Below are 27,426 nucleotides of genomic sequence, written 5' to 3'. Positions count from 1 at the left end.
TGAACACACACTTCAAGTCGCTAGACAACGTAGCTAGTCACGCGTCTCTTTTCTCTATCTGATCCTATATCCAAAATAACAGGTATCAACGGTTTCAGATGGAGATTTCAAACTTGCTGGTCAAAATAGTTTGTTTCACTGTTGCTTCCGGACTTCTTGTGTCACGTGCGACTGACGGAGTGCATATACTGGGTAAGTACCGAAGTCAGATAAGCAAGAACAAAAAATGACGAACCAGTCATGCTGGTAGTGTTCTTGATTTTTCTTAGTCTTAAAGACAATAACATATAATATACAAGACCTTTATCACGTGGCAAAGCGATGTAACTATGTAAACTATATTTTTCTGCCCTACGTATGTCAAAATGATACTAGTGATAAAAATTAAAATTCCACCGAAAAATAAGAACCTCATGATGAACTGTTTTGTGTTAGTCTTGAAGACAATAACATATAATATACAAGACCTTTATCACGTGGCAAAGCGATGTAACTATGTAAACTATATTTTTCTGCCCTACGTATGTCAAAATGATCCTAGTGATAAAAATTAAAATTCCACCGAAAAATAAGATCCTCATGACGAACTGTTTTGTGTTAGTCTTGAAGTGATTAAAACACTTTTTAATTTATTAGTTTTGTTTTTACCGAAACTCGGGTCTACCTATCCAGTGTATAGGTTGTTTATTTTTTTAATTAAAGTAATTATTTATTATAACGAAGAACATTACTACACTACCCGTTCGGTAGATTCACTTGGTTTTCTCATGACAGTAGGGATATAGGGTTTTCAACAGATTCTCTAGGTAACCGTATGACAATAGAGGTATAAGGTTTTCAATAAGTTCTTTAGGTAATTGTATGACCGTAGAAGTACAAGGTTCTCTAGGTAATTCTATGACAATAGAGTCTTTGTGGTAAAGTTATGCTTCTTAGCTTTTGTAGTAATAGTCTGGAGAATGGAACTTAATGTTACGTTCCCAAGTTGCAATGACAAGAACGTCCAAAACATGTAACAACACTTTTAGTAGGTTCAATATTTCAATAAACAAGTAATTTATGTCACTGAAATTCTCAGTAGTAAAAAGAAACAGATTGGTGATAACCAAGGTTAAAGGAATAACAACAGAGCCACTTATATGAGACTCCTGATGGAGTTTGGTAATTAAAGTAATCTTCAGGATGTGTTTATTTGCAGATAAGCACAAAGGTACAAAATGGACTATCTGTTCTATGACTAAACACAGTTTATTTATTGTTCAAGTTCACAGACTTACTGTTGTGACAATGAAAGACTAAGATTTTTATCGTTTCATATTATAACTATCTAACTCATTATAAGGTCGAAAGCTGTCTTTTTTGGAGCTGCTACGATTCCAAACTTATTACACGGCGGGTTCTGAGATTTCTCATCTGTTTATTTCAATTGGTGTTGCTAAGATCTAAGATTCTCTCACTTGAAACAAAAAGATAGAATAGGCGCGAAGTATTACTGTTTGTTGTAAAGAAAGGAGCAAAACTCATGGGATGAAGTTATTCATGTTGGAAGAATTTCAAGCCTAATCTTGCTTACACATTCTCTGGCATATGAATATTATTTTACGCTAATTATTTACTACATTTTACATTCATTATTAACTACATTCTTTTGTGTTCAAACGTTCGAAACATTTACTGGGATCAGTTACACTGGTTTCGGAGAAGCCAAATCGTATCATTAGCCACGAAAAAATGCCAATGGAATGAATAGCAGTAGGTTTCCCCACCCACAGAGATGGTGTGTATAGCTTATGTGTGGCATTGCGAATTATCTTTCATTCACACTGTGATCCAATATTTACATAACTGAAATACTTTGTCATTGTTGTTCACTCTGCTGATCTGACTCTACGAGACGTGACCCCGCACCTTCATTACTGTTGTTAACTTTACTGATCTGGTTTTAGGAGATGTGACCCTTCCCTATTGTTTGCTGTTGTCCCCTCCCCAACTGGGAGATGTGAACCCTTCATTGTCGTTACTGTTCTTCACCATATTGATATGGCTCTGGGGATATGACCCCCTTACTATCCTTTCTCTTCTTTATTATAATGATCTGATGAAGTTTTCCAATAAAACGAGATGTCACGTATTGAGTTCAACCACAAATGATATCGAAGTTTATCTGTTAGGTATGTTGTAAGTTAGTAAGAGTTAAGACATAAAGAAACTAAAATCAATAACTAACAAAAATAACCAACTGAAAAACAAGGATGAAAAACCACCACAAGCTGATAATCAAACAATGTCCATGATTGGATTACTAAAACAATATCTTTGGAACATTTTGTTTCCATGCTTTCTTCACACGTTAGGGTTGTATGAACACTACGTTATAAAACCCTACATAACCATCGGTGAACGCCTGTGTTTAGGTGTGAACGGTCGTTTACATTTTACATATTTAGAGAAACGTTTGACATTACAAAACTTTCGGATAAAGATATCAGTAACTAAACAACCAACCAATCGCAGTCTATTTGTCAAAGCGTCTTCGCTATAAGCTATAATAATAACTTACTATCAGTTAATCACATACTCCACACATTATTAATATCTCATGATCAGCCATTCACATAAATCCAACACTAATAATTGCTTACTATTAGCCAATCACATGCTAACTACTTTATCTTTAAATAAAGTATTCAACTATGTATTTTGAAAAACAAAGATCTTTGTTTTGCCAAAAATGAGTTTTCTTTTATACTTAGTATGGCTAAACAAACAATAAACACGTATAATAGGGTAAAGTACAGTAAATCGAATGACCGTTAAACTCGTTTCGTAACCTGTATTTCTCTCACCTCAAATACACTGAGGTTTCGGCTGCTTCGAGCTCGATAAATTATCATCAAATGGTAGTTTTATTCAAAACTATGAGTACAACAAAGGACTGCGTCAGGATCTATCGAATTTTGACTTTTATGATAAAAAGTATACCTCAAACACTTTGGATCTTAAATGATCCGTATTTTAATATGGTGCGTGTGAAATACGTTGTTTTTAACATATTATATTTCTATACATACTTTAAAGTTGAAGAAATAATATAACAAGTTGTTTTAACATTCCGATACTTTTAGGCCTGAAATGGGCTGGCGGTTCGCAAATTGAGAGTCGCAGGATCAAATCCCCATCACAACAAATATGCTCTCATTTTGAGCTGTGGGAGCATTATAATTCTTTGATCAAACCCACTATTTGTTGGTAAAAGAGTAACCCAAGAGTGATTGTGAGTGTTGTTGACTAGCTGCCTTTCCAATAGTCTATCATTGCTAAATTAAGGATAGCTAGCAGAGATAGCCCTCGTCTCGTTTTCGGCGAAATTCAAACCAATATTTTATTAATATTAACGTCTGGCATTTGACACAGTGTGGCGTAATGGATTAAGCCACCGGTTAACGGAAATGGATTTACCCCAGGAAATTATTCGTTGACTAATTAGCTTTCTGTACAATAGAATGTGTAAAGTAGATGTGAATGGGGCCCACAAAGAGTCCTTTTCACCCGAGGCAGGAGTTCCGCAGGAAGGGGTAGTTAGCCCTATATTATTTATTATGTATGTGAGTAATATGCCACTGTCGGACCTAAATTTAGGTTTTGCATCACAATTTGCTGACGATGTAGCGGTCTGGAAAGGTGCCCCCACTCCTTCAATTGCAGCAACAAACCTCCAATCAGTCCTAAGTAATATAGAAGAATACTGCCAGAAATACAGAATAAAAATACATATTCCGAAAACCCAAGTGATATTATTCAGCAGATTAAATAAATTAAAAAAAGATCCACCCAAGCTATACATGAATGGATCACTTTTATTGACTGCTACTTCTGCTAAATTTCTAGGTTTAACTTATGATATCAAATTAACGTGGATACAGCATACAAACAATATCCTGATACGAATCTGGAAAAGAGTAAATTATGCAAGAAGTCTTTAAGGTAAAAATCAAGGTACATCACCTGATAATATAATAAAAATCTACAACACATAGATTAAACCTATAATAGAATACGCATCTCCTGCCTGGATAAACATAACACAAACACAATTACGGAAACTACAAAAAATACAAAATTCAATTTTAACTTCAGCCTATAAAGTACCACGTAGCACTTCATCCACATTCATCCACAAGTATGCAAACATAGAGAAATATCTGTAAGACTCTTGTATAATGCACTAGATTATTTTAATAAAAATTGGCATAAAATGATTTAATGTGTGATCTTGACAGATACTACTTACATGATGAACATAGTCCTAAGTACCTCTCTCCTATAAATATATATTTAAGAAATATACATCAAGTTGACCACCATGTACTAGAGGCTTAAAACTAGTTTTATTTTTTATGTTTTATTTTTTCTTTTCCTTCCTTTTTTATTTTATTTTATTTATTATTATTATTTATTTCTCCGATAAATTTATACGGAAAATGGGGAAATATATATATAAAAGTGGAAAAAGAAAAAATATATATACGAATAAAAGTAAAAAATAAATAAAAATTGAATAAAGGAAGAAAAAATAAATGGATAAAGAAAAAAAAGGGGCAAATCAAGACAATACATGGACATTGCCCTGAAAAGGGCCGGAGTACTGTGGAATACTCTGGCCCAAAAGCACTACAACAGCAACATAATAGTAACCGACATGAAAGCTAGGGATGGAGGAAGAGATCTTGTGCACCTGATCCTCCTGGATATTTAAAAATTAAACATACCCAAATACCCACAAAGAAGAAGCGAACGTCTGGTGATAAGAATAGCCATCAACGTAGTCGCAAAGTTTGTTTTCTTTTTCAGAGACACGCAGAATAACAATAAAAGGGATATCAGTATACAGTATATAGCCAAACATGACTTTCAGCTCATAACTGGAGAAAAAGAAATTAAATAACAGTACTGACCACCAAATTCAGACTCCTTATCTGAAACAAAACAGCACCATACCTTGAAATTCATTTTAGTGCCAGCGGGAAACAAACCATGAAATGTTATTCAATTTCTTTCAAAAGAAATGGATTAAAAAGATTGAAATCGTTCTGTAGAAATGTTTACACTTGTCATGTACTCCTGTTTAAAACATAAGTCACAGAAGAAGGATTATATTGTTTTGCCAAACTTTAATAGCCTTTTCTTCCTTATTTATTCACCCAGAAACGTTTTTTATCGGTGATATATTTATATATCATTCTTAGGACTAGTTATCAATAGTGCATGTCACAATATATTAGGTTATTGCGCTTTAGAATCCCAGTCTGTTATAGGACTAGTTATTAACAGTGTATGTCATGTATTATTCCTATACGTGATATAATATTTAAATATCACTCACTGAATCATACATTTTGTAAGTTATTTAGAGAACACTTGATAATCATTCATCGAGAAATTAAAATCTCAAAAGTAACATTAATGAACCCGTGTGCCCAGCTAGTCACGCTAATGAAGTCCGTTTTGAACGTTAATCACAATAATAAATCATCTGGGGGTGTTTAACCACGTGTTTCAGCTGAACAAAACTTTAACAAAACTGACCAATTAAATCTCATTCACGGAAGACCGAAATGTGTACAAAATTTTCAAATACGTAGGATGTAGGCTGTAAGGACCGTATTCCAACACGAAAAAGGCAGGAAACGTTGTCTTAATGATCCAACATGTTGACAGTTTAAACTATATTAGCTACAGTTATTCGAAGCTAAAATAGTACTTTATACATAAGTATTCGGAAATTGTAATACTTCATCACGACGGACACCTGTGACAGAAAGACATTTCTAATATCGCATGTTATTGTGCTTAAACGTTAATTGTGTTTCTTATGTTTAATGATTAAATTTCTATAATTGTTTTACAGGAATCTTAAATAATACGCATCACCCGCTAGTACACCGGTATGTCTCTGGATTTACAACGCTAAAATCAGGGGTTCGATTACACTCTGTGGGCTCAATAGATAGCCCGATGTGGCTTTGCTATAAGAAAACACACTTAAATAATGCGTAACAAAAATTATAACTTTCAAAACCTTATACCAAAGCTACAATGAATTTATGATATTATTTATAGCAAAATTGTTTTTAAACACTGCATTCTTTATTCGCTTCCTTAGAGTTTTTCTGATACGTCATAAAACGGTACTTGGACCACTACTCCATTTGTTGTATCCCAGTGTATTTGATTAGTTCTGGTACTAAGCAAAATGCAACGTCGGTAATGACTATGATGGACATAGTGTGGTTGAAATGCTATTATACATTATTTTTCTTTTTAAAATCCTAAGTGACCGTAAAGAATGTTGTTTTAAGATATAAGGCGTTCCTTATATTATATTGTTCTATAGCAAATATAACTTACTATAATCGCGTTTCGCCAGCAACAGGCGTTGACACCACAAAAATTTAAAGTTTTTTTCGATAACAAAGATCCATAGAGAGAGGCGATTTCAAGTTATGTAGTGACTAAGCCTAGTGTTTACTAGTATTTTCAGTAAAAGCCTTTTACCTCATCTTTCTTTAAAAGATATACGAACAAGTAATTCAAAACACAATAAGAACTACATTAAACAATATAGTTTTATATATATTTGTATATATGGTCTTTTCTTACGTCGTTTTAGGAAAACGATCTAATGATTTCGAAGAAAACGACTCTTACTGGCACCCTGATAATTTGTATGCCTTACTGGAATGGGAGAGAGCGGTACGTGTTAGAATAGGCCTAGTTATATAAGGTGTAATGACATTATTCATTTTCTACTATAAAACAGATTAAGAATGCTGATTTCAAAACTGTTTCTTAACAATAAAGTATAACTCAAATTGTTAAAATTGTTCACTTTTTAAAACTATTAGTTAAAGCAATAAAACTTTTTAAATACTGTTCTCCTTACCAGGGGCGTAGATTTTTTACATCCGATGAAAGGGATGATTTTTGCAACCACTTATGTGGAATGTTCAATTTGCAAATTGGTAATCTCTGATTACGTGAACCTGAAAGCTGTAAACATGCAATCATAGAGTAATCTTGTTGCCACGATACTTCAAGGTTTCCATGTAGGTTTGTATAAGTGAGGTGTTGTGAACAGTTTTCAAAATGTTAATTCAATAAAGACAAATGTGTCACAAATTAACTGCCACGAGAATTTATTCCTGCACACTGCACAGTATAAAAGATGGCCATTATACTTGACAAGGTTACTAATAACTTTCATTGCATGAATTATGTTTTCAAATATTAATAAAATTAGTAATTATCCTTGATAAGTTTATATCTACTGAAAAACTGTTCATATTGTTTGATAAAAATAATTAAAATGTCTTTGCGAGCTCTTGAAAATTACACATCAATACAATGTGGCACATAATTATTCATACTTTTCATTGAAGTAAGATTAGTCCTCTAGTCTACATGTTCCCAAACGTAGACCTCCTTGTGATGATCTGTTTATGAATTTATCTTGTCGATCTCATCTTTGTGGGTGTGACAAACTGCCACATGGTTGAGGCGGCACAGAGACATAGTTGACCTAAACCACGTCTTCGAGACCGTCTTAATGCAGAAAAGCTGCGTTCGCATTCGCAGCTGGATACTGGACATACAAGCAAAAGTTTCATGGGAAGAAACACTTCACTAAACATCTGCTGGCTTGTTTCATGCATTTTACAGTAAGCATCCTTCGTACCTTTCAGAAATACTGCTTTTGTTGTTTGTTTGAACATGGGCAACTGAAACTCGAGCCGTTGTGCAGAGATTTCTGAATAGAAGTTTATAACCGAGTTGTCAATCTTGCCAGATGTGATCATGTTCTCAAGTGCCAGATATTGCCTCAAGTCATTGTTGTCTGCATTGAATCTAGTGGTCAGATGTTCTATGACTGTGTCCACAAATTCAAAATATTGGCTTCTGTAGTAATCTCTAGCTGTTGCAGAATGGTGTGCTGAGCCATCACCTGTGATCCTTCTGGGGGGGTCTGCGAATGCGTGGTAGTTCAATAGGCACCAGATCTAGGGAAGTTACCTTTTTTCTCAGCTTCATCAAATATCTTGTTGTAATTTTCCTCTGTTTGCAATACCCGCAATTGCTCAACTGTCATTGCAGATGCTTCAATCATGCCAAATACTGTCGCTAATTTTGCTTGGAATGCACGGTTTTGTTCCTCTAATGCAGTTAATGGATGCTGAGCCATCAACAATCCTAAGACTGTCGTTGCGAACTCTTGAAAATTACACATCAATACAATGTAGCACATAATTATTCATACTTTTCATTGAAGTAAGATTCATTTAGTTAGCGGCTCCATCATAAGTTTGTGCTCTTAATCCTAACAGTGGTAAATTGAGTCTAGTCAGTACATCAAGTATAGTCGAGGATATTGTTTCACCAATTTTATTGGAAACACTGTACAAACCAAAAAAATGTCTCATGGACGTCAAGGTTCTCATCTACGTATCGTACACATATTGCTTCCTGTTTGGCACCTGTAACATCTTGAGTGCCATCAACCATTAATGCAAAGATTTTACTTTGCTGCACTTCGTGTGCTATGTTCCTCAGTATTTGATAGCTGAACATCTTCATTATTTCATTCTGAGCCTGAAGTGATGTGAATGTGGTTTTCTTTGGCAAGTAGGCCGTCAACTGAGGATCTTCCTCTTCCAGGAGCTTCATTAACTGCAGGAAGTTCTCCTCCGTATCAGTATGTCCACGTAATGCTAAACCTTGACGCAGTAAGAAACGTAAACTTGTGAATATTTTGGTTATACTTCTTTTGCATTCTTCTTGCTACTTCTTTTTTCCATCATGTAGCTGGACAGTTACTGGAGTTACATCAAATGAACCTTCTGGAGATATAGCAAATCTGTGCTGAGAGGAGGATTGGTGTTCGCTGAATTTCTGTTTTGCCTTTTTCCAGTTGCAAAAACCGGTGGATATGAAGATATACTCCACTAGCCTCTCCAATTTCCCTGTAAAAAAGGCCTCTATTTTCCACTCTATTTAAGTCGAACGCGCGAACTTCACATTGACTACCGAGCCGACTGACCGCCTGGACATCGCTGGGACAATAATGTGTGCTAGTTACAACACAAGTAATTGCAAGTTTCTCGAAAAATACTTAAACAATAACAAATATATTATATTCCTGTTAAAGCTCATCAGAAGGCAAACACGTTGTGATATAATGTCTATAAGCACGTCTATTAAATAAAAATACCTAAACAAAAACTAGCAATACAATTCGAGTAGAGGCTTCAGGCCGTTGAAATCGCTCCTTTTGTGTTCTAATTATACAAGAAAATACAATATTTTTACTATCTGTGATAAGAGAATATATTATTCTTTTACCATAAAGCACCAGCATTTTATTAGAGGGTGGTGATAATCTGAAATTTCATGGATGAATGAAGGCCACAAACACAGGTCTAATAAGCCCTGTTGTAAAATCGAGGTTCAGACTAAAGGGAGCGGAAGGGGGGGGGTGATTTAGGGCGCGTCTGGATCCGAGCTGTCCGAACCTATCGTTAACTGTACACTAAACGTACACTATGGTCAGCGGATAGACATGCATAAAAAGAAATGACGTAGGAAAACCGCACAATATACATATAAGATTGATGCAGCTACAAGCTACAAATGACCTGCCAGATCTAAATCACAGGAGTTTACGTTTGGGAGTAATATTTTCGAATTTCATGCTCTGTTCAACCTGTTGTGATGAAAATTTTACTTAATCTTACACTACATACAAAACGTAGGTAGATTCTGTGATAGTGCTTGCAAGCCTTGCATGTATACTTAGCCTACTGACTGATACTTACGAATTATCGCTTAGATCGAAAAGCTTAGAAGCACACCTATATTAAAGATGTACATTTCGGCTACTGAAAAAGCCTACATATAGGCTATGTAATATATATAGCCTATAATATATATTACGTATATTATGTAATCCGATTGGTAAGAACACGAGAATCACAAGAACAAACACACAATTTGTTGGCCTGTCATGCAATAAAACAATTCAACAGACCAAACTGTAGTGGTGATGATTGTATGCACCATACCCCCCCACACTTAAAATGAAGGGGAATGTATACCCCATCCCCCCAGTATCTACGCCCCTGTGAGTCCTTACTATTAAGATATGAACTATTTGTCCAAGATATTTTAGCGTTCTGATGTGTGAAGATCAAGCAAAATTAACTTCGGATTCTTTTTTTCTTTAACACAGCAGACGAACCTGGTGAGTAGTTTTTGCTGTAATTCTATACGTTGTAAAATACCTGTTAAATAAAAAGTTTAAAAATAAACGTTCAGATTAATAAAACTAATTTACTTTTAAATCAATATGGGTTAGAAATTAATTGATAAAATATATGAAGTTACGTATTTTAATAAATACATCTTCTTTTTTAAATACAGAAACAAATATTTAAGTGCTAATTTTTACAGATATTTGGAGGTTTATATAAATGGATTTTCCATTAGACGTATCGTCTACAAATCAACACAAAACAAACCTTTGTTTTTCTCTTTGTTCTTGTTCGAGGTTGTGTATGAATACTTTGTTCTATACATTTAGTTGATTACTTAATTCTGTTCTCTACAGCCACTTGCATACTCAGGTAAGTGAAACAAACCCTTTAATTCAGAATATATTCGTCATTATGAACGTAATCACGTGGAATAACAAAAGCTAAATGTTTTCGTTTTTCCGGGGAATTTGAATAGATTAAATAATTTAGATAAACAATGATGTAAAAACATCAACATATGAAGATCTTGCGATAAGAAAAATAATGAACATGGAGAACAGCAGCAGATGTAAACCTTCGCTTGCTTTTGATAAACCTTGTTACAGATATCGTTTTATAAATAACCCAGTTACTAGAGGATAAACTCGTGCTTCGAGTACGCTATATATACTGAAACTGACTACTGAAATATTGTAATAAATCTCCATACCTAGATAAATTAGTAACATTGTTGATGCACTTGATTAGCAAAGTTCTTTAATTCATATTTTTCTGGAACTTTTAAATTATTGCACCCAAACAACAATTTATGATTTAACATTTTAAGAGCTATTACAGCTTTTCGTTTTTAAGATATCAGATATAAATTAGAAATGCAAGTAATTGGCGCAACGACAGGTCAAATTCAGGCTCGGATCCTCTTTCTTGCTTTTAAAAGGTTTTTGTTACGATTCTTTTTTACCAGACATGTTTAGATATGTTTGCGAGCATCGCCGATGAAATAAATCATGCTTCTTTTCTTAATAATTTCTCGTGATTAAATGTCTCTATGACATATTTCTTTAGAAATGTGATTCTTTCTTTTAGAAGATAGACTCGTGTAAACGTGACAAAACATAATACGAAGTATGTTGAAAACACATTTTATTATGCGTTTTTCGAACTATGAAAACGTTAAAAGAAAATATCGTCTCAAATAATATACAAAGATTAAGAGTTTCTTATAAATTTATATTTGTTGGATGTTTTATAGTTCTTTATTTTTAATAATACACAAAATAGAAGTTAGAGGCTTTTACATTTCATGATTTTTGCTAATAACTTCCAGAAAATAGAAGTTGTGTTGTTCATTTACTTTTGATAATACAATAAGGAAATTATAAGGTTTACCATCTTTTCTCATGTGATAACACGTTACAGATTAAGTTTTTCATGTAAAACGTGAAAATATTGTAAATTTTCATTTCATTTTGCTTTTTTTTATATGGGTGACAAGTACAATATTTTCATTTTTTGGAATAATTCAATATTAATTTAATTTTTCTCATATACGTAGGCTTCAGTTATGTTTGCTATCTTTCATTTTAAAATTTCGACAATGTTGTTTTTAACGTCATATGTTACTTTATATCTCTATTTATTAAGAAGGCGTGTCCAAGTTTAAAATATATAGATTACGTCAAGTACAAAACGTTGAAGCAATAAGCTAAACTATGATATAGTATAATACGTTAAATTTCACACAACGTAATGCATATATTATAAAATGTTTTAAATAATTTAACTGTTAATATTTTAAAACAAAATATTTGTAATATTTTCTATTTTATGCTTCAGGGAAAAAAAGTAAGTAATTTTAACATATTTATTTTTAAGTACGTTTAAAATATGTATTTTAACATAACATCATTTTGGTATTTTCCTTTTAATAATTTTCCGTCCTTTTATATCACCTTTTCTTTATAATAATTTTTATATTTAACAGAATATATTTATGTATTAAGTTTTTTAGTCCGTAAAATATTGATACTGGTTTAAGTGTTAAATATAAATGAAATATTTTGATAATAGCTGTAAATGACATTTGAAACTAATTTCGGTTGAAGAAAAATATATATACTGTAACGGTTAATGTCATGATTCTTTCCTCCACTAATGCTTGTTGTTTCTTGGTATGGTAATTTGAGGAAAAATATATTACTTGATTATTATACTGGGTGAATAACAATAAAACTTTGTTTATAATTTGAAATAAAACTTAAACTAAAATAAAACAATTTAAAACTTGATTTTTATGTTGTTATAATTTATTCAATATATGTATATAATTTCTGGTTTGTTTTTATCATCTTATCGCCCTCTCGCTGATTTCTTAGATGGTAAGTGTTCACACTTCCGTTACGTAAACTACTAAAATTAAACCTTCCAGTTTACAACGTACCTGAACGCAGTATTGTTTATAAAACGTGATTTTTAATTTTTTATGAGTTACTGATTTTCCTGTGTTACTCACTTTGTTGATTTGCTGATTTTCTTGCGTTACTTATTTCGAGCAACTGATTCTTTTAATGTAAGGATAAACGTTGTGCGAGGAGTTGTTTGAGACTTTTTATTTTGAAATGAACTCTTTCGACGTAGCCAAAAGAAAAATAATTGTAAGAGATAACTGAGTGTTACTGATTTGAATTAAACTAGCTATTTTTCTTCTATTTCAATGCTATCATTTCCAGATGTGTCGGGTAAGTTTAATTAATTAATAAATTATTTACAAGAGCTTTACATCTTATGTTATAATTTAATTACAATTGTAGCATCCGCTAGTCTTTTAATATAGATATACATCTATGTATATATATATTTTTATGTCTATTAATTCGGGGTGATCCACTCATGTTCACTTAAAAAGTTATTAACTCTACCTCAGAGCTCAGATGTTTAAATTATTATTTATTTGATATTTTGTTCGTTTCGAATATAGTATTATTTTATTGTGTAAACAAACTTTACTAAGAACAGTTTTTTATTACCCTCTATGTGTTATTGGTCTGTTGATCAACCACAGAAATTATTGGTCTCAATTTCAAAGTTAAATGTCGAGCAAATCTTTTGCTATAAGATATTTTACAAACTTGATAATTAAATGTATCATAAAAGTCGTCAGTAATGAAATCAAATACTTTAGAGGATGGCATGTCCTTAATTGTTATTTCAACGAGATAGTATTTCGTTTTATATTTGTTGTTACATTTCATTCAATTAATACAAATGTGTAGTATCAAAATACTTGTTTTGATATTCACTCAGATTTCAAGGGCTAGCTTTCTATAATTTTGAAGTGATAGAAGAAAGGGAACTGAGCTATTGAACAATATTCTCTGGCCTTATCTAATACTGAGGTTTTTACCATCACTTTTATAATACTTCCAAAGCCCAAAGTATAGAGTACAAATTTTCTTGCGTGGTAAAATGACGCCAGTCATAGACTCGCAAATACAAAATCCAACACAATAAGCTACTGGTCCACCACCGACCAGCCAAAATACACTAAAATTAAATAAGCACGATAAACTACTGAGTTACCATCAATCAGTCAAATTAAACTACCACTAAATAAACACAATAAAGTGCCAGAACAAATTATAACTGTGGTAGCTCAGCAGTTAGTTTGAGGGCTTGTAACTCTAAAAGTTGATGAGCACTACATGTCATGTAACCTTGTACTTAACAATAAAAAACAAAATTAAATGAACACGTATGTTTGAAATAGCCATTTTAATTCCTACAAGCTTCCTATTGACTTTTATACAAATTTTCTTAATTACTAATAAGACATGAAAATGTAAACTTTACAAAGAAGTAATTGCTCCCAAGATTCTCATTTTTTTTCAAAATTATTTTTTAAAATATATCGTAACAGGTTGAAATTAAGAAGTTTTTATTTCCCGCCATGTGCTTTAGGATTATTTTCCTGGGATAATTGTTTCTAACATAAGAATATCATATCTTACTAGATTGTTCGTGACTGTAGACAAGCGCAACAACAATCGATGTCTGAAATGTTTCCTTTACTTAGTGGGTGGAATTTGAGATAAATATTAAAATTAAGACTGAATCACATTTCCTTCCCAGCTGATCTTAACCCTCGTTCGTGACTTCCGCGTGTCATTTACTGAAACAAAATCAATTGCTGTAAAGTATTCAAAATGAAGGTATTTTAATACGTCATTAGTATGCGTCAAGCATTTAATTATATTCCTGGAATAAGTCACAATTTCTCTCATGGATAATCTATTTTTGATGCAGTATTTATCTATATTTTCAACAAGTTTTCATTATTATTAAGATAGAATACAAATACACATAATGCTGTCAAATTGAGAAATGTATTTTATATTAAACAACTTCATATGTAATTTGTAGAATGAGACATGTTCTATGGACACCATAGATGATTTATTAGAACAGCAAACAATTTTATCAGGTACCTGTGGAAATATGTATAATTCAGCATTTCACCTATCACAACAAAACCTTGTCAAACACACCCACACGTGTGTTTATATTGACAAAATACAACATCAACTTATTATAATTAGCTTATGTTACATTATATCAGATGGCATTCAATATTCAGTAATTGCTTGATCTTCCTCATATTCTAATAACGTCCGCAAAACGACGTTGCCTACCATTGATGAGGTCAAGGATGTATCCACCATGATCTCATCCCAACTTGTCACTAGATGGTGCTGCAACTTACCTACAGTAGGTGGTGTATAATCGTTGTTGGCAAATTTACGGCTTAATTCTATTACACATTTCTCGATAGAATTAAAGTCTGGAGAATTTGCTGGCCATGACAATATTGTAATATCCTTCTGGTCGAGATAATCCTGTACAATATATGCACGTGCACTGTGGGCAGTAGTATTGTCATCCTGAAACACAAAATTATTACTAAACCTTTCCCTAGCACAGGTAGCACAAATATCATTTCCATGTGATGCTCATAGGAAACGCCAGTGACACTTTCCTAGAGGATATGAAAAACAGTTTTTCCACCATGATGAATAGCTGCCCAATTATGTATTGCACCACCTCCAGTTATGTTTCCTGTGGGAAAGAGAGTCAGTCTTCCCTTATCTGTTCTCCATGCAAACGATGAACACGAATCTTACCATCGATTCTTTTTATCAAGCTGAAAGCAGGACTCATCTGAAAAGATGACATGTCGCTTGTGTCCTAACTGTGAATTGTCGTGCTGTTTTACCCAAGTAGCATGTCTGTAACTTCTGGCACATGACAAGGCATGACATCTGCATCAAGTACAGAGAAACTGTGTGAACAAATCATTGATCTGTTTCCAAAAATGTGATTTCAAAAGCACACTCTTTTATACAAAACAGGTGTATATGTGTGTTTTGACAAATAAATGTTCAAAAACATTAATACAGCTCAAAATAACAGCTCATACATGCTTATAAAACCATATTTTACCTTCTCTTTCACTACTTGGATAATTGCTCAATAACTGAAATCCATTCATTTATATGCTTGTTTTAAAGTTCGCGCTAAACTAACTGAGGACTATCTGCACTATCTATCTGTACTTTAGCAGTGTAAGATTAGAGGGAAGGAAGCTAGTCATCACAACTCATCGCCAATTCTAGAGCTAGTCTTTTACCAACGAATAGTAGGATTGACCGCAACATTATAATACCGCACAGCTGAAGGGACGAGCATGTTTGGTGGGACAGACAGAGATTTGAGCCCGTGGTCCTCAGGTTGCGAGTCAAGCACCTTAACCAACAGCATGCTAATATTTTGGCTAATACTATAATAAAGTAATACTAATAAGATTGTATTAGTACTAAAAAAAAAATTCTCACTGCGCACTTTGCGGTTATGGGTCTGTCTTAATGGTGACAACCAAATTCCATTACTCGGTCTGACAACACTAAATCAAGACAAGAACACTAAGTGCTGTTGAGTAGCTGCTGTTTCTCCAGTTTAATAGTTCAAAACCAGAGTCTGTCTTTGTTTAACTTTGCGAAAAATCTAACAAAAAACGAAAAAAATGAGCAAAAAACAACATCGTATGAAATATGTTATACTGTATAACCATGTACTCATTGTTATGTTCATTATTACTGTCTGGTTTCTTTACATGCAAAACCACGTGTTCTCTAATAGAGTTGTATGTCTCCTGTGTTAAAACAAAACTGACTGCAGTTTCTGTGTAAAAAGATAAATATATATCACGAAGCAAACAGCAGACAGACAACGGTATGTTTCTGTATAACACTACAGTGTTTTCTGTAAAACAACACTTGCCTTCATTGTTAGAGTGTTTATAGAACCCGTGTAATTATAATATATGTGTACATGATTTTTAGAGTATTTTTTGCGTTTCTTTCATGCCGCCAACCAGATGGATCCAAGGGTAAGATAACTATGAATAATAAATACATGCCGCCAACCAGATGGATCCAAGGGTAAGATAACTATGAATAATAAATACATCTATCATCCTATACGTACCAGTAAATTCATCTGTAGACATTACGTATCCTAGCTAAATACATCTATCGTCCTACACGTACCAGTAAATTCATCCATAGACGTTACATATTCTACTTAAATATTGCTATCGTCCTATACATAAGAGTAAATTCATCCGTAGACATTACTTATCGTATCTGAATACATTTTTCGTCTTATACGTACCATTTAGTTCGGCCGTAAACGTTGCTTATCCTATCTAAATATATCTATTCGTCTACTTGGTGCAGAGAGCCTAGCTGCTTTGTGCCATAAAACACTAAATCAACCAACCAACCAACTATTCGTCTACACGCACTGGCACGTTCATCCGTAAACGTTACGTATCCTGTCTGAATACATCTATTCGTTTACACGCACCGGCACGTTCATCCGGAGACGTCACGTATCCTATCTAAATACTTCTGTTGCTCTACACACACTGGCACGTTCATCTGCAAACATTACGTGTCCTATCTAAATACATTATCGTCCTACATGTACCAACAAATTCATCCGTAGACGTTTCTTATCCCACGTACCACTTATTTGCTTTCCAATATAACATCACTTTCTGTATGTCAAGTGATATATACTTTAAATTACTTTGTTATATATATCGATTTACCAAAATACAACAATCAGTTTAATTATTTACTTATGACTTTCTTATCATTGTTTATATGTTGGTCTCTTTATTTCTGTTTCGTTGGTTTGCTTAGAATTATTCAACTAAGAACTTTATATTCCCTTACAGAACTGTGGCGGGGTAGGTGTTATGTTTCGTCTCTGTATTAAACCAGGGTGGGGTAAGTGTTATGTTTCGTCTCTTCATTAAATCACGGGAGAGGGAAAGGTAAAGGTTATCTTTCATCCCTTTGTAAAATAAACAAATGACAAACATTTGCTAAAATTACATACGATATTTGAAAAGGCTGCTTTTTTTTTTTTACGACAGTCTCAAAATGTGTGTGTTAACAAAGTGGATAGTTTTATACATTTTGTTCCTACGTTCTGTCTAGTTTTAGAGACTCCTCTTATACGAGATGTATTTCAACCATAGTTTAAGCTTATTTGTTCTGAAAGCTATTTAAGTGTACAGTATCAAACACGCTGGACATGAAAACGACTAACACCAGTGACACAGAAACCTAATATCACAAATATCTTCGAATTTCATCTCAGCAATTAAATTGTTTCCCTGTCTAGGTTTACTTGAATGGTTTACAATTGGAAAACTTGACACGCATAATAGCCCGCTGGCAGGTGGCCTTCAAATAATGGCTTGTAGATTATGAGATTTTTTTTAAAAACCTTTTTTAGCTGAAGGTTTATCAAATTACACAATGTTTTTTTAGAATTCAGTATTCTTCAATATGTAATTTGGTCTCTTTTTTTATGGTAGGTACAGCACTTTTTCAAGAAATCAAAGGTACGTAAACCAAATTTTTTTACATTTTCTAACATTATAATCAGGTGGACGTAGAATATTAATTTTTTTTATTAATTGCTAGACATTTTACTCCCTGAATGGTGCCATGCTCTCCAGAGGCTTAGCGCTAAGTTTGCAGACTTACCACGCTAAAATCGTTTTTAACAGTGTACCAGTCCTTCATACAATCACAAGTGGTTATAACCTAAACTATTTTAGCTGAACCACCGTCTTTGATATAGTGTACCAGCCCTTCATACAACCACAGGTTGTTATCAGCTGTCCCAAATGAACCACCATCTTTACCACAACGTACCACTCCTTCATCCAACCAAAGGTATTTATACATTACCCAGCCTATGTTTGTACCATTTATTCAAACAACTCCTGGTATTCTTAAACCAGTCCACTTTAATATACTTTTTAAGCTATCTGTAAGATAAAACAATTTGAGAAAAATTATTCAAAGTAACCTTATATAGAAACGTAAATTTTTATAACATTCTAATAGGTAGATTTGTTTGTCAGTTTTAATACAGAAACATTTACTGATCTTTAATATATTATAATTTACTTTATGGTTTGTTTATTTGAAATTAAGCACAAAGGTATACAATGGGCTATCTGTGCTCTGCCCTCTACAGGTATCCAAACCCGGTTTCTAGCGTTGAAAGTCAGCAGACGTGCTGCTGTGCCTCTGGGGGGCTACTTTATTGATCTATGAAAATATTTGAAAGTTTACACTAAACTTCTATTTAGCAGTGTAAATTTAAACTATAAGTCTAACAATTCGCTGTTTGTTCAAGGGTTTATTGTTCGCATTGCGTACTACGAAAACGTTACGGCGTTTTGTAGCCGGGAAATGCTATAAAAGTAACAGTCAAATTTAACTTTTTGGTGACACAAGAACAGCCCAAGAGTTGGTGGTGGATCATGTTGATTCTATCAACACAAAATGAGAAAAAGCATCGAGAAAGTAACCTTTGTTTACTAACCCTTGTTTTTCGTCTGATGTCTCTCATTCAAGTGAACAGTGCTTGGTACGGGATTTGTTTGAGCTATGTTAGGTGGTATGAATAAGAATTATATTTGATGTTGTCACTTAATGGCATCCGTTTTCACGCTTTAAAATTAACAACCTAAGTATTAAACAGTTCTTTAGTTTTGTATCAAGTAAGTTTTGAATCTGATTAATTCTACCACAAATTCATCGTTAAACTTCAAAATATGTTAGAAAAATATTTTTCATAAATATATAGGGTTCATCCCGAATACCATCAGGCGTTCAATATAAAGAAACTACGTGGGTGAAACTGCGAGATCTGGTATCTCTGCTCAACTCTTTCAAGGTCAGTAAAGTGACGCTCTACCGAGGATGGAAATATTTGTATCTCAGCATATGCTATCAGTTTGACTGCACTCTTAAAACCATTCTTTGTTACTTTAAAAGAGCAATACTTTTTGTTTTCTACCCGCTCAGTATTTTTCTACTGGTGATTGGATCTAAATAACATCTAAAATTCACTTCATCTTTGGAACATTGTCAGTTTACTGAACACATTTCTTTGCGGTCTTAACTTTGGAACGTTGCCAGTTTACTGAACACATTTATTTGCGGTCTTAACTTTGGAACGTTGTCGGTTTACTGAACACATTTTTTTGCGGTCTTAACTTTGAAACGTTGCCAGTTTACTGAACACATTTCTTTGCGGTCTTAACTTTGGAACGTTGTCAGTTTACTTGATCGAATGTTCACATTCTTAAAACTGGAAAATCCATAAAAAATTTTAAAAATGTACATTGATATTTTTGTTTTTTACGACCAAAAAAATCACTAGAAGAAAGTAAGATCAAGACAAACCAATATTTCATATGATTATAGCTTTAAAATTTTCCGTTCTCTAAGGACTGCGTTCAACCAGCAAAATTTTGAGAGTCACAAATTTTAGGTTTGATGCAGAAACTTTCCTGTATGAAACCAATTATCAGTGTGTCGCTGATAAAATGTATGTTCTCTAGATCAAGCAGTTTTCTAGATATGATCATTTTAAATATCAAGTGTTATTCATGATCTGTGTATATTAATATTAAATAAACATATTGTCTGTGAGTTGTATACGTAACGATGAAATAAAAATAATAAAATGGAGATACCAATTTTTCGATATTTATAATAAATTTTTTGTATAAAGTTAAAAGCAAAAAAAAAAACTACAAAACAGTATGTTCCTGTGAAACATGCCCAACCATCTTCAGGAAAGAAAGAAAAGAGATATTATTTTATATATCCTATAAATGTACGTGGTGTTAATTAGAACAATGTAAAAAATACTTCCAGTAAAATTAAAAGAATCGGTAGAAACTGTTAAAAACAAAATGATTTTCAATGGACATTTAGATCCTGGTACCACGGAAGTAAGTTTCTGGAAGTCAATTTTCTATATGGCGCTACTGAACAAAATAATACAACTTGTACGTAAACATTTGCAGAGTTTATAAAGGAACCTTTTTGTATATTCGTCTCCTGGAGATGGTAGCACTTGTCCCATTGAATCACGTGCAGTTTTGCATAATAGCTGTCAAAAATGTTTATGTAATCTTGTGGCATTCTGAAGTTAAACTGCAATGGGTCATCTTTGCTAAAAATTATTTACAAAGATGAAAGCGAAATCAGAATAGTTACGTTAAAATCATCTCAAGATTTATTATTGTTAAGAATTGAAACATTAGGGTTCGTAGTCCACGCCCTTATATAGGGTCTAAACGACGTGTTTTTAAATGCTTTTAGACCCATATAAATACGAAATGGAAAGTAAAAATTTATGGCCCAAAATTAATTAATTTATATTACTGTATTTTCAGAAACAGACAAAAGAGGAAATGTGAATGTAATCAAACTTTCGTTTCCGAAAAAGTCGAGCACAGAGTGTGTTTTTCTTTCTGTCTTAAGCTAAAAAATTTCAAACGAAATGATAGACTTGTTTAACACTAAAAATGTCAAGCTCTGTGCATGTTATCAAGAAATTATTTTCAAGCAAGTTCACAAATGACTGAAACTTATTGTATCATGTTCGGGTACTTTGATTGCACCTTTTCTACCCTAATGTTTTGTTCACCTATTTGTAGCCACCACTGTTTTGAGAAGACCCTGCCAGGTGAAAAGGAAAATTATTCAACGTGAATCAGAAAAGGACAACCCTAACAATGTGTCTGTATTTAGGTCACCTACCTATTTTATGTTAATCGATGAAAGATTTGTAATCATTTTTAACGAAAAATCAACTCGTTTGTTTTTGTAACAATTTTAATTAATAAATCTAGTACTACAATGCACTAATCTATGATCTGTTTAAGCCTCTTTCTTAGAGTAAAAAGATAATAATTTTTTAAAAAGGCTCCCCCGAGGTGGTTCATCGGTGAGCTCAAAGGCTTAAAACACTACAATTCGAAATTCGATCCTTGATGAGGCCAGTGAGCCATTTGTACTTAATGGCTTTTCATGTCAAACCCTTCAGAAAGTAAAAAAAAAGACAATTATAAACAAGGGTTAATGACAGGCCTTATTTCAATATAGGATGATTTCTGTAAGAAACAAAGATTAATATATTTTAAATATAAGCTTATTTTCTATTCTAACAAATGCTAACAAATAAAACTGAAAATAAAAAGCAGAGACAGCCGTATATTTTTTTCTACTTTCATTCTGTAGAAACTTTCGTAAGCTTTTAGGGTTTATCCAAAAGTTTGAGAATAAAATTAAATAAGTCAAGAAGTCCTTTTACGATATTTGAGGCCATGTTTAGATGAAGACTGGGAGTCTTAAATCAGCTTACATTTATGGATCTATAGAGTTTAAAGTGGATTGATTCACTATCCTTTAGGGTAGAAAGACAACGTTGTATGGTCTGATAAATAAAATGAAAGATAATTCTTACAAAAAAGGAACTCCACTAATTCCAAAATTAACATGTTTAAGCCCCAGATTTGTTAATTAAACAATTTGATAATTCAATGATGTCTTTTCTTCCAACTGTAATATCTGTATCAGTTATTAATAGATAGTTGATACTGCAACGTAATGTTAAAACATCATTTAACTTCATTAAGGCTTAAAATTATATTCAGCGACTATGGTTTGAAATAAACAACAACAAAAAAGTCCAAATCAGCGGCCTTCGACTTTAAAATGGTTTAAACTATGCAAAACGATCTTGAGTCTGCATATTACTTAAACTCAAGTGCTTACTTATCATAATTAGAAGGACAGTCATAACATCTCTGATGGGATATCAAAATCAGGCTTAGGAAGAAATTTGTTGAAACCAAACTTTTGATTCTTCTAGAAAATGTATTGCAGACTGCTTTAGGATATGTCATCGTTTCTCTCTATTTACCAGTTTTACACGTTTAGAATAATATGAAAGGTCAGCCTCCTTCACTCCCAAATATAACAAGTTACAAACACTCACAACTCATCAGCTGATCTCCTAAAAAAAAAATTGATGAAAAACAAATCTGGACCAAACCAGCCTGAGAACCACACACATACATTTTTAATATTCCTGGTCCTGATTATCGTGCCAGACTGCGATATACAAAGTCCATATTCGTGTTTCATTGATGCACAATTACACTCTGTATTTCGGTGCCATACGTGCGCTACAAGAGTGACAGTTTGATTACAGTAGCCCAAGAAACAGCTGTTGATACTGTTGACTACTGTATTAGTTAAAGTTATAGAGTTATATCCCTTCTTTGCCTTGCGAGAATATCCAGAACTAACAAATTAACTAAGGTATTTATGTACTATATTATTTATAAATCCATGGCTTTGTTACACAAGACACATTACAAAGTGAAACCAAAACTACCATTAAAATCTTGTGTGGTTTATATGTAACATGAGTGACTCCGTTTTGATTGTTTTTTCAGTCAATTTCTTACAATGTGTATTGTCAAAAATTTAAAAAAAAACAGATTTATTTAATGTGATCCAATATGAATACCTGTCTGTAATTAACGGTAATTTAAAGATTAACAAAAACTTAGACGAATCTTTGAGAACTTTAAAAAACGTTGTTGCAAAAACAAACTAAAGATCGAATAATAAAATTCCGAAATAATTATTGCTTTCTTAAAAATTGTAAATTTAAACACTGCACTTCCTTAATCAATTATAGTGTACAAGAACTCTAAAAATTATTCTTTTGTAGTGCCATCTATGTGGCTTTATAAAAACTAATACACTAATTTTCTGTTTCATGATTTAACTTTTCCCCATTCTCAGACAAAAATCCTAAAAGAAAATAGCCCTTTTTCAGTGTTGATCAAATTGCTAAACTAAAATTTACGATAACACAGGCCTGCAAATTTAAACTTCATAAAAGTTTTTTTTTTTGTTTTTAATAACGGATTTTCCACAATTCATCAAAGCAGATTTTGAACATGTTCATATTTTTTTATCATGTAGGGATATTTTCTAAAAAATTGGAAGAAAATAACTTCCATAGACCAAATTATCCTTTTGTTTACCACAATGAAATTTCTTTTATTTCTATGTTTGTTAACATAATTAAACAAACTGAAGAAAAAAGAAGAACTTTGATATAAAACGAACATGTATCTTCATTCATCCTGATATTTTATGTGAAAACTACGTCTTATAGACTCGAAACTAAGTGTTCTGGTCTTTCATGTATTGCGACTGAAGCATCCGGTTTCATTGACCAGGAGTAATCAGCCATCATGCTGATGTTCCACTTTCCCTGTCATCTCTTCTCCATTTCCCTGACGTCTTAATGTAACCTGTCGAAACGTTTCAGATTGAAAATAATCCTATCATCATTTCTATTGACACCAGATTCAGAATCAGATGAAACTGCATCAGGAATCTCTGGTGCAGTAGGTACAGATACATCAGGTCCATGAGCAACTGATTTTATAGCAGATTGAAGGTTCAGACAAGAAATTTCTTATTTATTTCTTGTGTTTTATCCTTGCACGTTAGATGAGCAAAACCAGCACTCATTCCACTGGAATTCCAAAAGACAAATAATTTTTCTTACCTTTACTCCATTGTTTCAACTATTCGATATAAACGATGCAAACTTTGCGTGAAGGAGCCCATGATTTGTCTTGGTCCTCAAGTTTTATTTCAAAATACATGTAGTATGCTTGTTTGACGAATTCTGTAATGTTTTGTCTTTGTTTCATAACAACAAATTTGCCACATATATAACAGAATATGTTTGGTCATTTAGACAACCTCATTTTTCCACAGCAAAGAATAAATAATACTGAATAGAAAAAAGAATGACAAAGTGCGCCCACAAACAAATACTATCCAGAAATCAGCGTCATGTGGCCTGCTAGCTGTTTATATACTAGTGGTGTGTTTCTTGTGTATTCTAGAACGCTCGCTAAGATTCACGTCGCGATTGGTATAAAGAAATCTATAGCCAGTGGTTCTCAATACTTCAAGAATAAAACGTGACCCAATTTCAATTAAAATGATTCACCTATATAAAAGTACATATGGCGTTTTGTGAAAAACCTGTACGTGAGGAAGAAAAATGGATATCATTTTCGTATTCCATGTACAGGAGTAACTATAAAAGAAGTAAAATATTGAAACAATAAAACCGTCGTACATCTCTGTAGTCGAGCCAACCAACTTTAGATGACGATGCTAACACATACACCTAATAGATTTTTGTGGTAAGACTAATACAAGAAAATAGAAGTTCCATAACTCTTATGTCATTCGTCTTCTTTTGGCAGTTTTGTGGTTTTAAATTTTATTCCTCAAGACAGAATATCAGTAAAAGACTCAGGTAGATTGCGTTCTAACAAATAACTCGGCCGGCCTCTTGTATTATTTTACTATTTGTTGCACCAAAATGCTTCACGTGTCTTTAGTTGTCCAATACTCTTCATCATAGAAGATCTTTGTTTTCTTTTTATATGTGACAAATAAAAAATTGAAATATGTACTTCACAATATATTTAATTCTTACAGACAAATAAAATGACTGTATTGTTTGTTTTTTTAATTTTGCGCAAAGCGACTCGAGGACTATCTGCGCTAGCCGTCCCTAATTTAGCAGTGTAAGACTAGAGGGAAGGCAGCTAGTCATCACCACCCACCGCCAACTCTTGGGCTACTCTTTTACTAACGAATAGTGAGATTGACCGTCACTAAATAACGCCCTCACGGCTGAAAGGGCGAGCATGTCTGGTGCGACTGGGATTTGAATTTGCGCCCCTCGGATTACGAGTCGCACGCCTCAACACGCTTGGCCATGCCGGGCCAAAAGTAAGTGTAAGAAGATTCTCAGTATCTTTTGTTTTAACAATGTAAATCTAAATATGTTTTTTCTTGATTAAGTTTATGAACGATAGACAGCTATTTGTTTCGATAATCATTATAACTATAAACGATAGACTGCACTTTTTTTGAAAACCATTATGTCTGTAAACGATAAACTACACTTTGTTTTGATAATCATTACGTCTATAAATGGTAGACTACACTTTGTATCGATAATCATTATGACTATAAACAATAGGTTACACTTGATATAATAGGCCTCACTTTTTGATAACTATTTTGTCTACAAACGGTAGGGGTACACGCTGTTTTGATAATCATTATGTCTATAAACGATAGGCTACACTTTGTTTTGATTGTCATTATGTTTATAAACAGTAGTCTACACCAGGGGTTCCCAAACTTTTTAGACCAGCTGAGCTTCACATCAGGAAAAAAAAACATTCTAGAGCCTTAATAAAAGAAATACACTAAAAATAGAAACAATCGGTCACTAGCACTAAATAAAGTTTACTTCAAGCTTTTAGAATATAAATTTATTGAAAATATAAATATTTAAAGAAATTTTTTTACTTCTACTTGTTCAAAAATTTCTGTTTGCAAAATTTATATCAGTAAAAGTACATTGTACTGATTTATTTATTAGCGGCTCGAACGGACTTGCTTTTGTTCACAAAGTAGTTCAATATTTGGAATTATGGTTGTTACCTGTAAAGGCAAATCATTTTCAATATTTAGTCTGTTTCTAGATTTGGTCTTTGTTGCTGTATACAGTGAAAATGTTCACTCACAAAGCTATGTTGTTTGAAAATGCATCAAAATTTTTAAAGCTCTGTTACTTATTTCAAAGTACTCCATGGCCATATGAATCCAAAATTGTGTAATTTCTTCCTGCTGAAATTTTGTTTTTAGAGTGTAATCAGTTGAAATTTCTATAAGCTGTTATTTCCCTTTCAAAGGCAAATCGTTGGTATTTGCATAGTCAACAAAGGGATTTTGAATCCACAGTAATTTTTCTTTATGAGGAGGGAAGTACTCCCCAACAGTTGTATACAAATCAGATATGTGCTGCAAGACTGAAACTTTTGCATCTTCACTTAAGGAAATTTCATTCATAAATAAATAAACACTGAGATTTTCGAAGCAATCAAGTTCTTCCACAAGTATACATTCACCCCAAACTTTTAGTTTACGTTGAAGCGCTTCCATTTTACTCTGAGCTTTAAAGTAAATTACCCGGGTACCCTGCATTGTAGCATTCATTTTATTTCGATAGGCAAATACGTCCAAAAGGTAAACCACTCTCTGCATCCAGCATTTGTCCCTTAATTTGTATGCAAGTTCAAAATGGCATTTAGATAAAAAGAAGCCTATCTCCTCACGTAGCTCATATAACCGAGCAAGCACATTTTTTTTTCCAAGAAAGCCATCGGACTTCAGTATGAAGCAGCGAATTTTTATGCAAACTTCCCATATCCTCACAGAGTAAACTGAAAATCCTCGCATTGAGTGGTCTTGAGTTTATAAAATTAACTATTTTTATGACATCACCTAATACCATTTTTAAGTCTTCTGGAATTCGTTTCATTGCAAGCGCGTGACGATGAAGACGATGTCCGGGTTTTTCTTTTTTATATTTGCTACTGCGCCTGAAAATTTTCCAGTCATGGCTGCAGCCCTATCAGTGCAAATACTTGAGCAAAGCTTCCATTGGATCTCACGTTCTTCCATAAATAAATCAAAGATTTTAAATATTTCTTTGCCTATTGTTTGAGTAAGCAAAGGTTTGCAAATTAGTATGTCTTCTTCAAAACTAG

General features: G+C 33.0%; 1 protein-coding gene across 5 annotated transcripts; it reads left to right on the top strand.

Annotated features, from left to right (window-relative positions):
- LOC143234149 (uncharacterized) lies at positions 1-21,782 on the top strand. Of its 5 annotated transcripts, none has more exons than XR_013018527.1 (6): positions 1-192; positions 6,671-6,753; positions 17,605-17,656; positions 18,253-18,279; positions 19,539-19,628; positions 21,406-21,539. XR_013018527.1 is itself a non-coding variant. In XM_076471272.1 (6 exons), the coding sequence occupies exons 1-6, from the start codon at positions 99-101 to the stop codon at positions 21,418-21,420; spliced, it is 321 nt and encodes a 106-aa protein (XP_076327387.1). In that variant the 5' UTR covers positions 1-98; the 3' UTR covers positions 21,421-21,554. The 5 variants fall into 5 exon arrangements, 4 of the variants coding, with proteins under 4 accessions (XP_076327387.1, XP_076327386.1, XP_076327388.1 ...); XM_076471272.1 differs by having other exon boundaries at positions 17,605-17,616; positions 21,406-21,554; XM_076471271.1 differs by lacking the exon at positions 19,539-19,628 and having other exon boundaries at positions 21,406-21,782.
- Positions 21,783-27,426: the final 5,644 nt, after the last annotated feature.

The sequence above is a fragment of the Tachypleus tridentatus genome, chromosome 12 (genome assembly GCF_004210375.1).
Source record: "Tachypleus tridentatus isolate NWPU-2018 chromosome 12, ASM421037v1, whole genome shotgun sequence".
Classification (NCBI taxonomy): domain Eukaryota; kingdom Metazoa; phylum Arthropoda; class Merostomata; order Xiphosura; family Limulidae; genus Tachypleus; species Tachypleus tridentatus.
Note: the sequence above shows the minus strand (reverse complement) of the source record. Positions and strands in the feature narration are given on the sequence as shown.

Coding starts and splice junctions, on each gene's coding strand:
- LOC143234149 (XM_076471271.1), top strand. CDS start 99: ATGGAGATTTCAAACTTGCTGGTCAAAATAGTTTGTTTCACTGTTGCT. Junction 6,754..17,604: donor TACTGGAATGGGAGAGAGCG/GTACGTGTTAGA, acceptor ATTCCCTTACAG/AACTGTGGCGGGGTAGGTGT. Junction 17,657..18,252: donor CTGTATTAAACCAGGGTGGG/GTAAGTGTTATG, acceptor TTTTTATGGTAG/GTACAGCACTTTTTCAAGAA.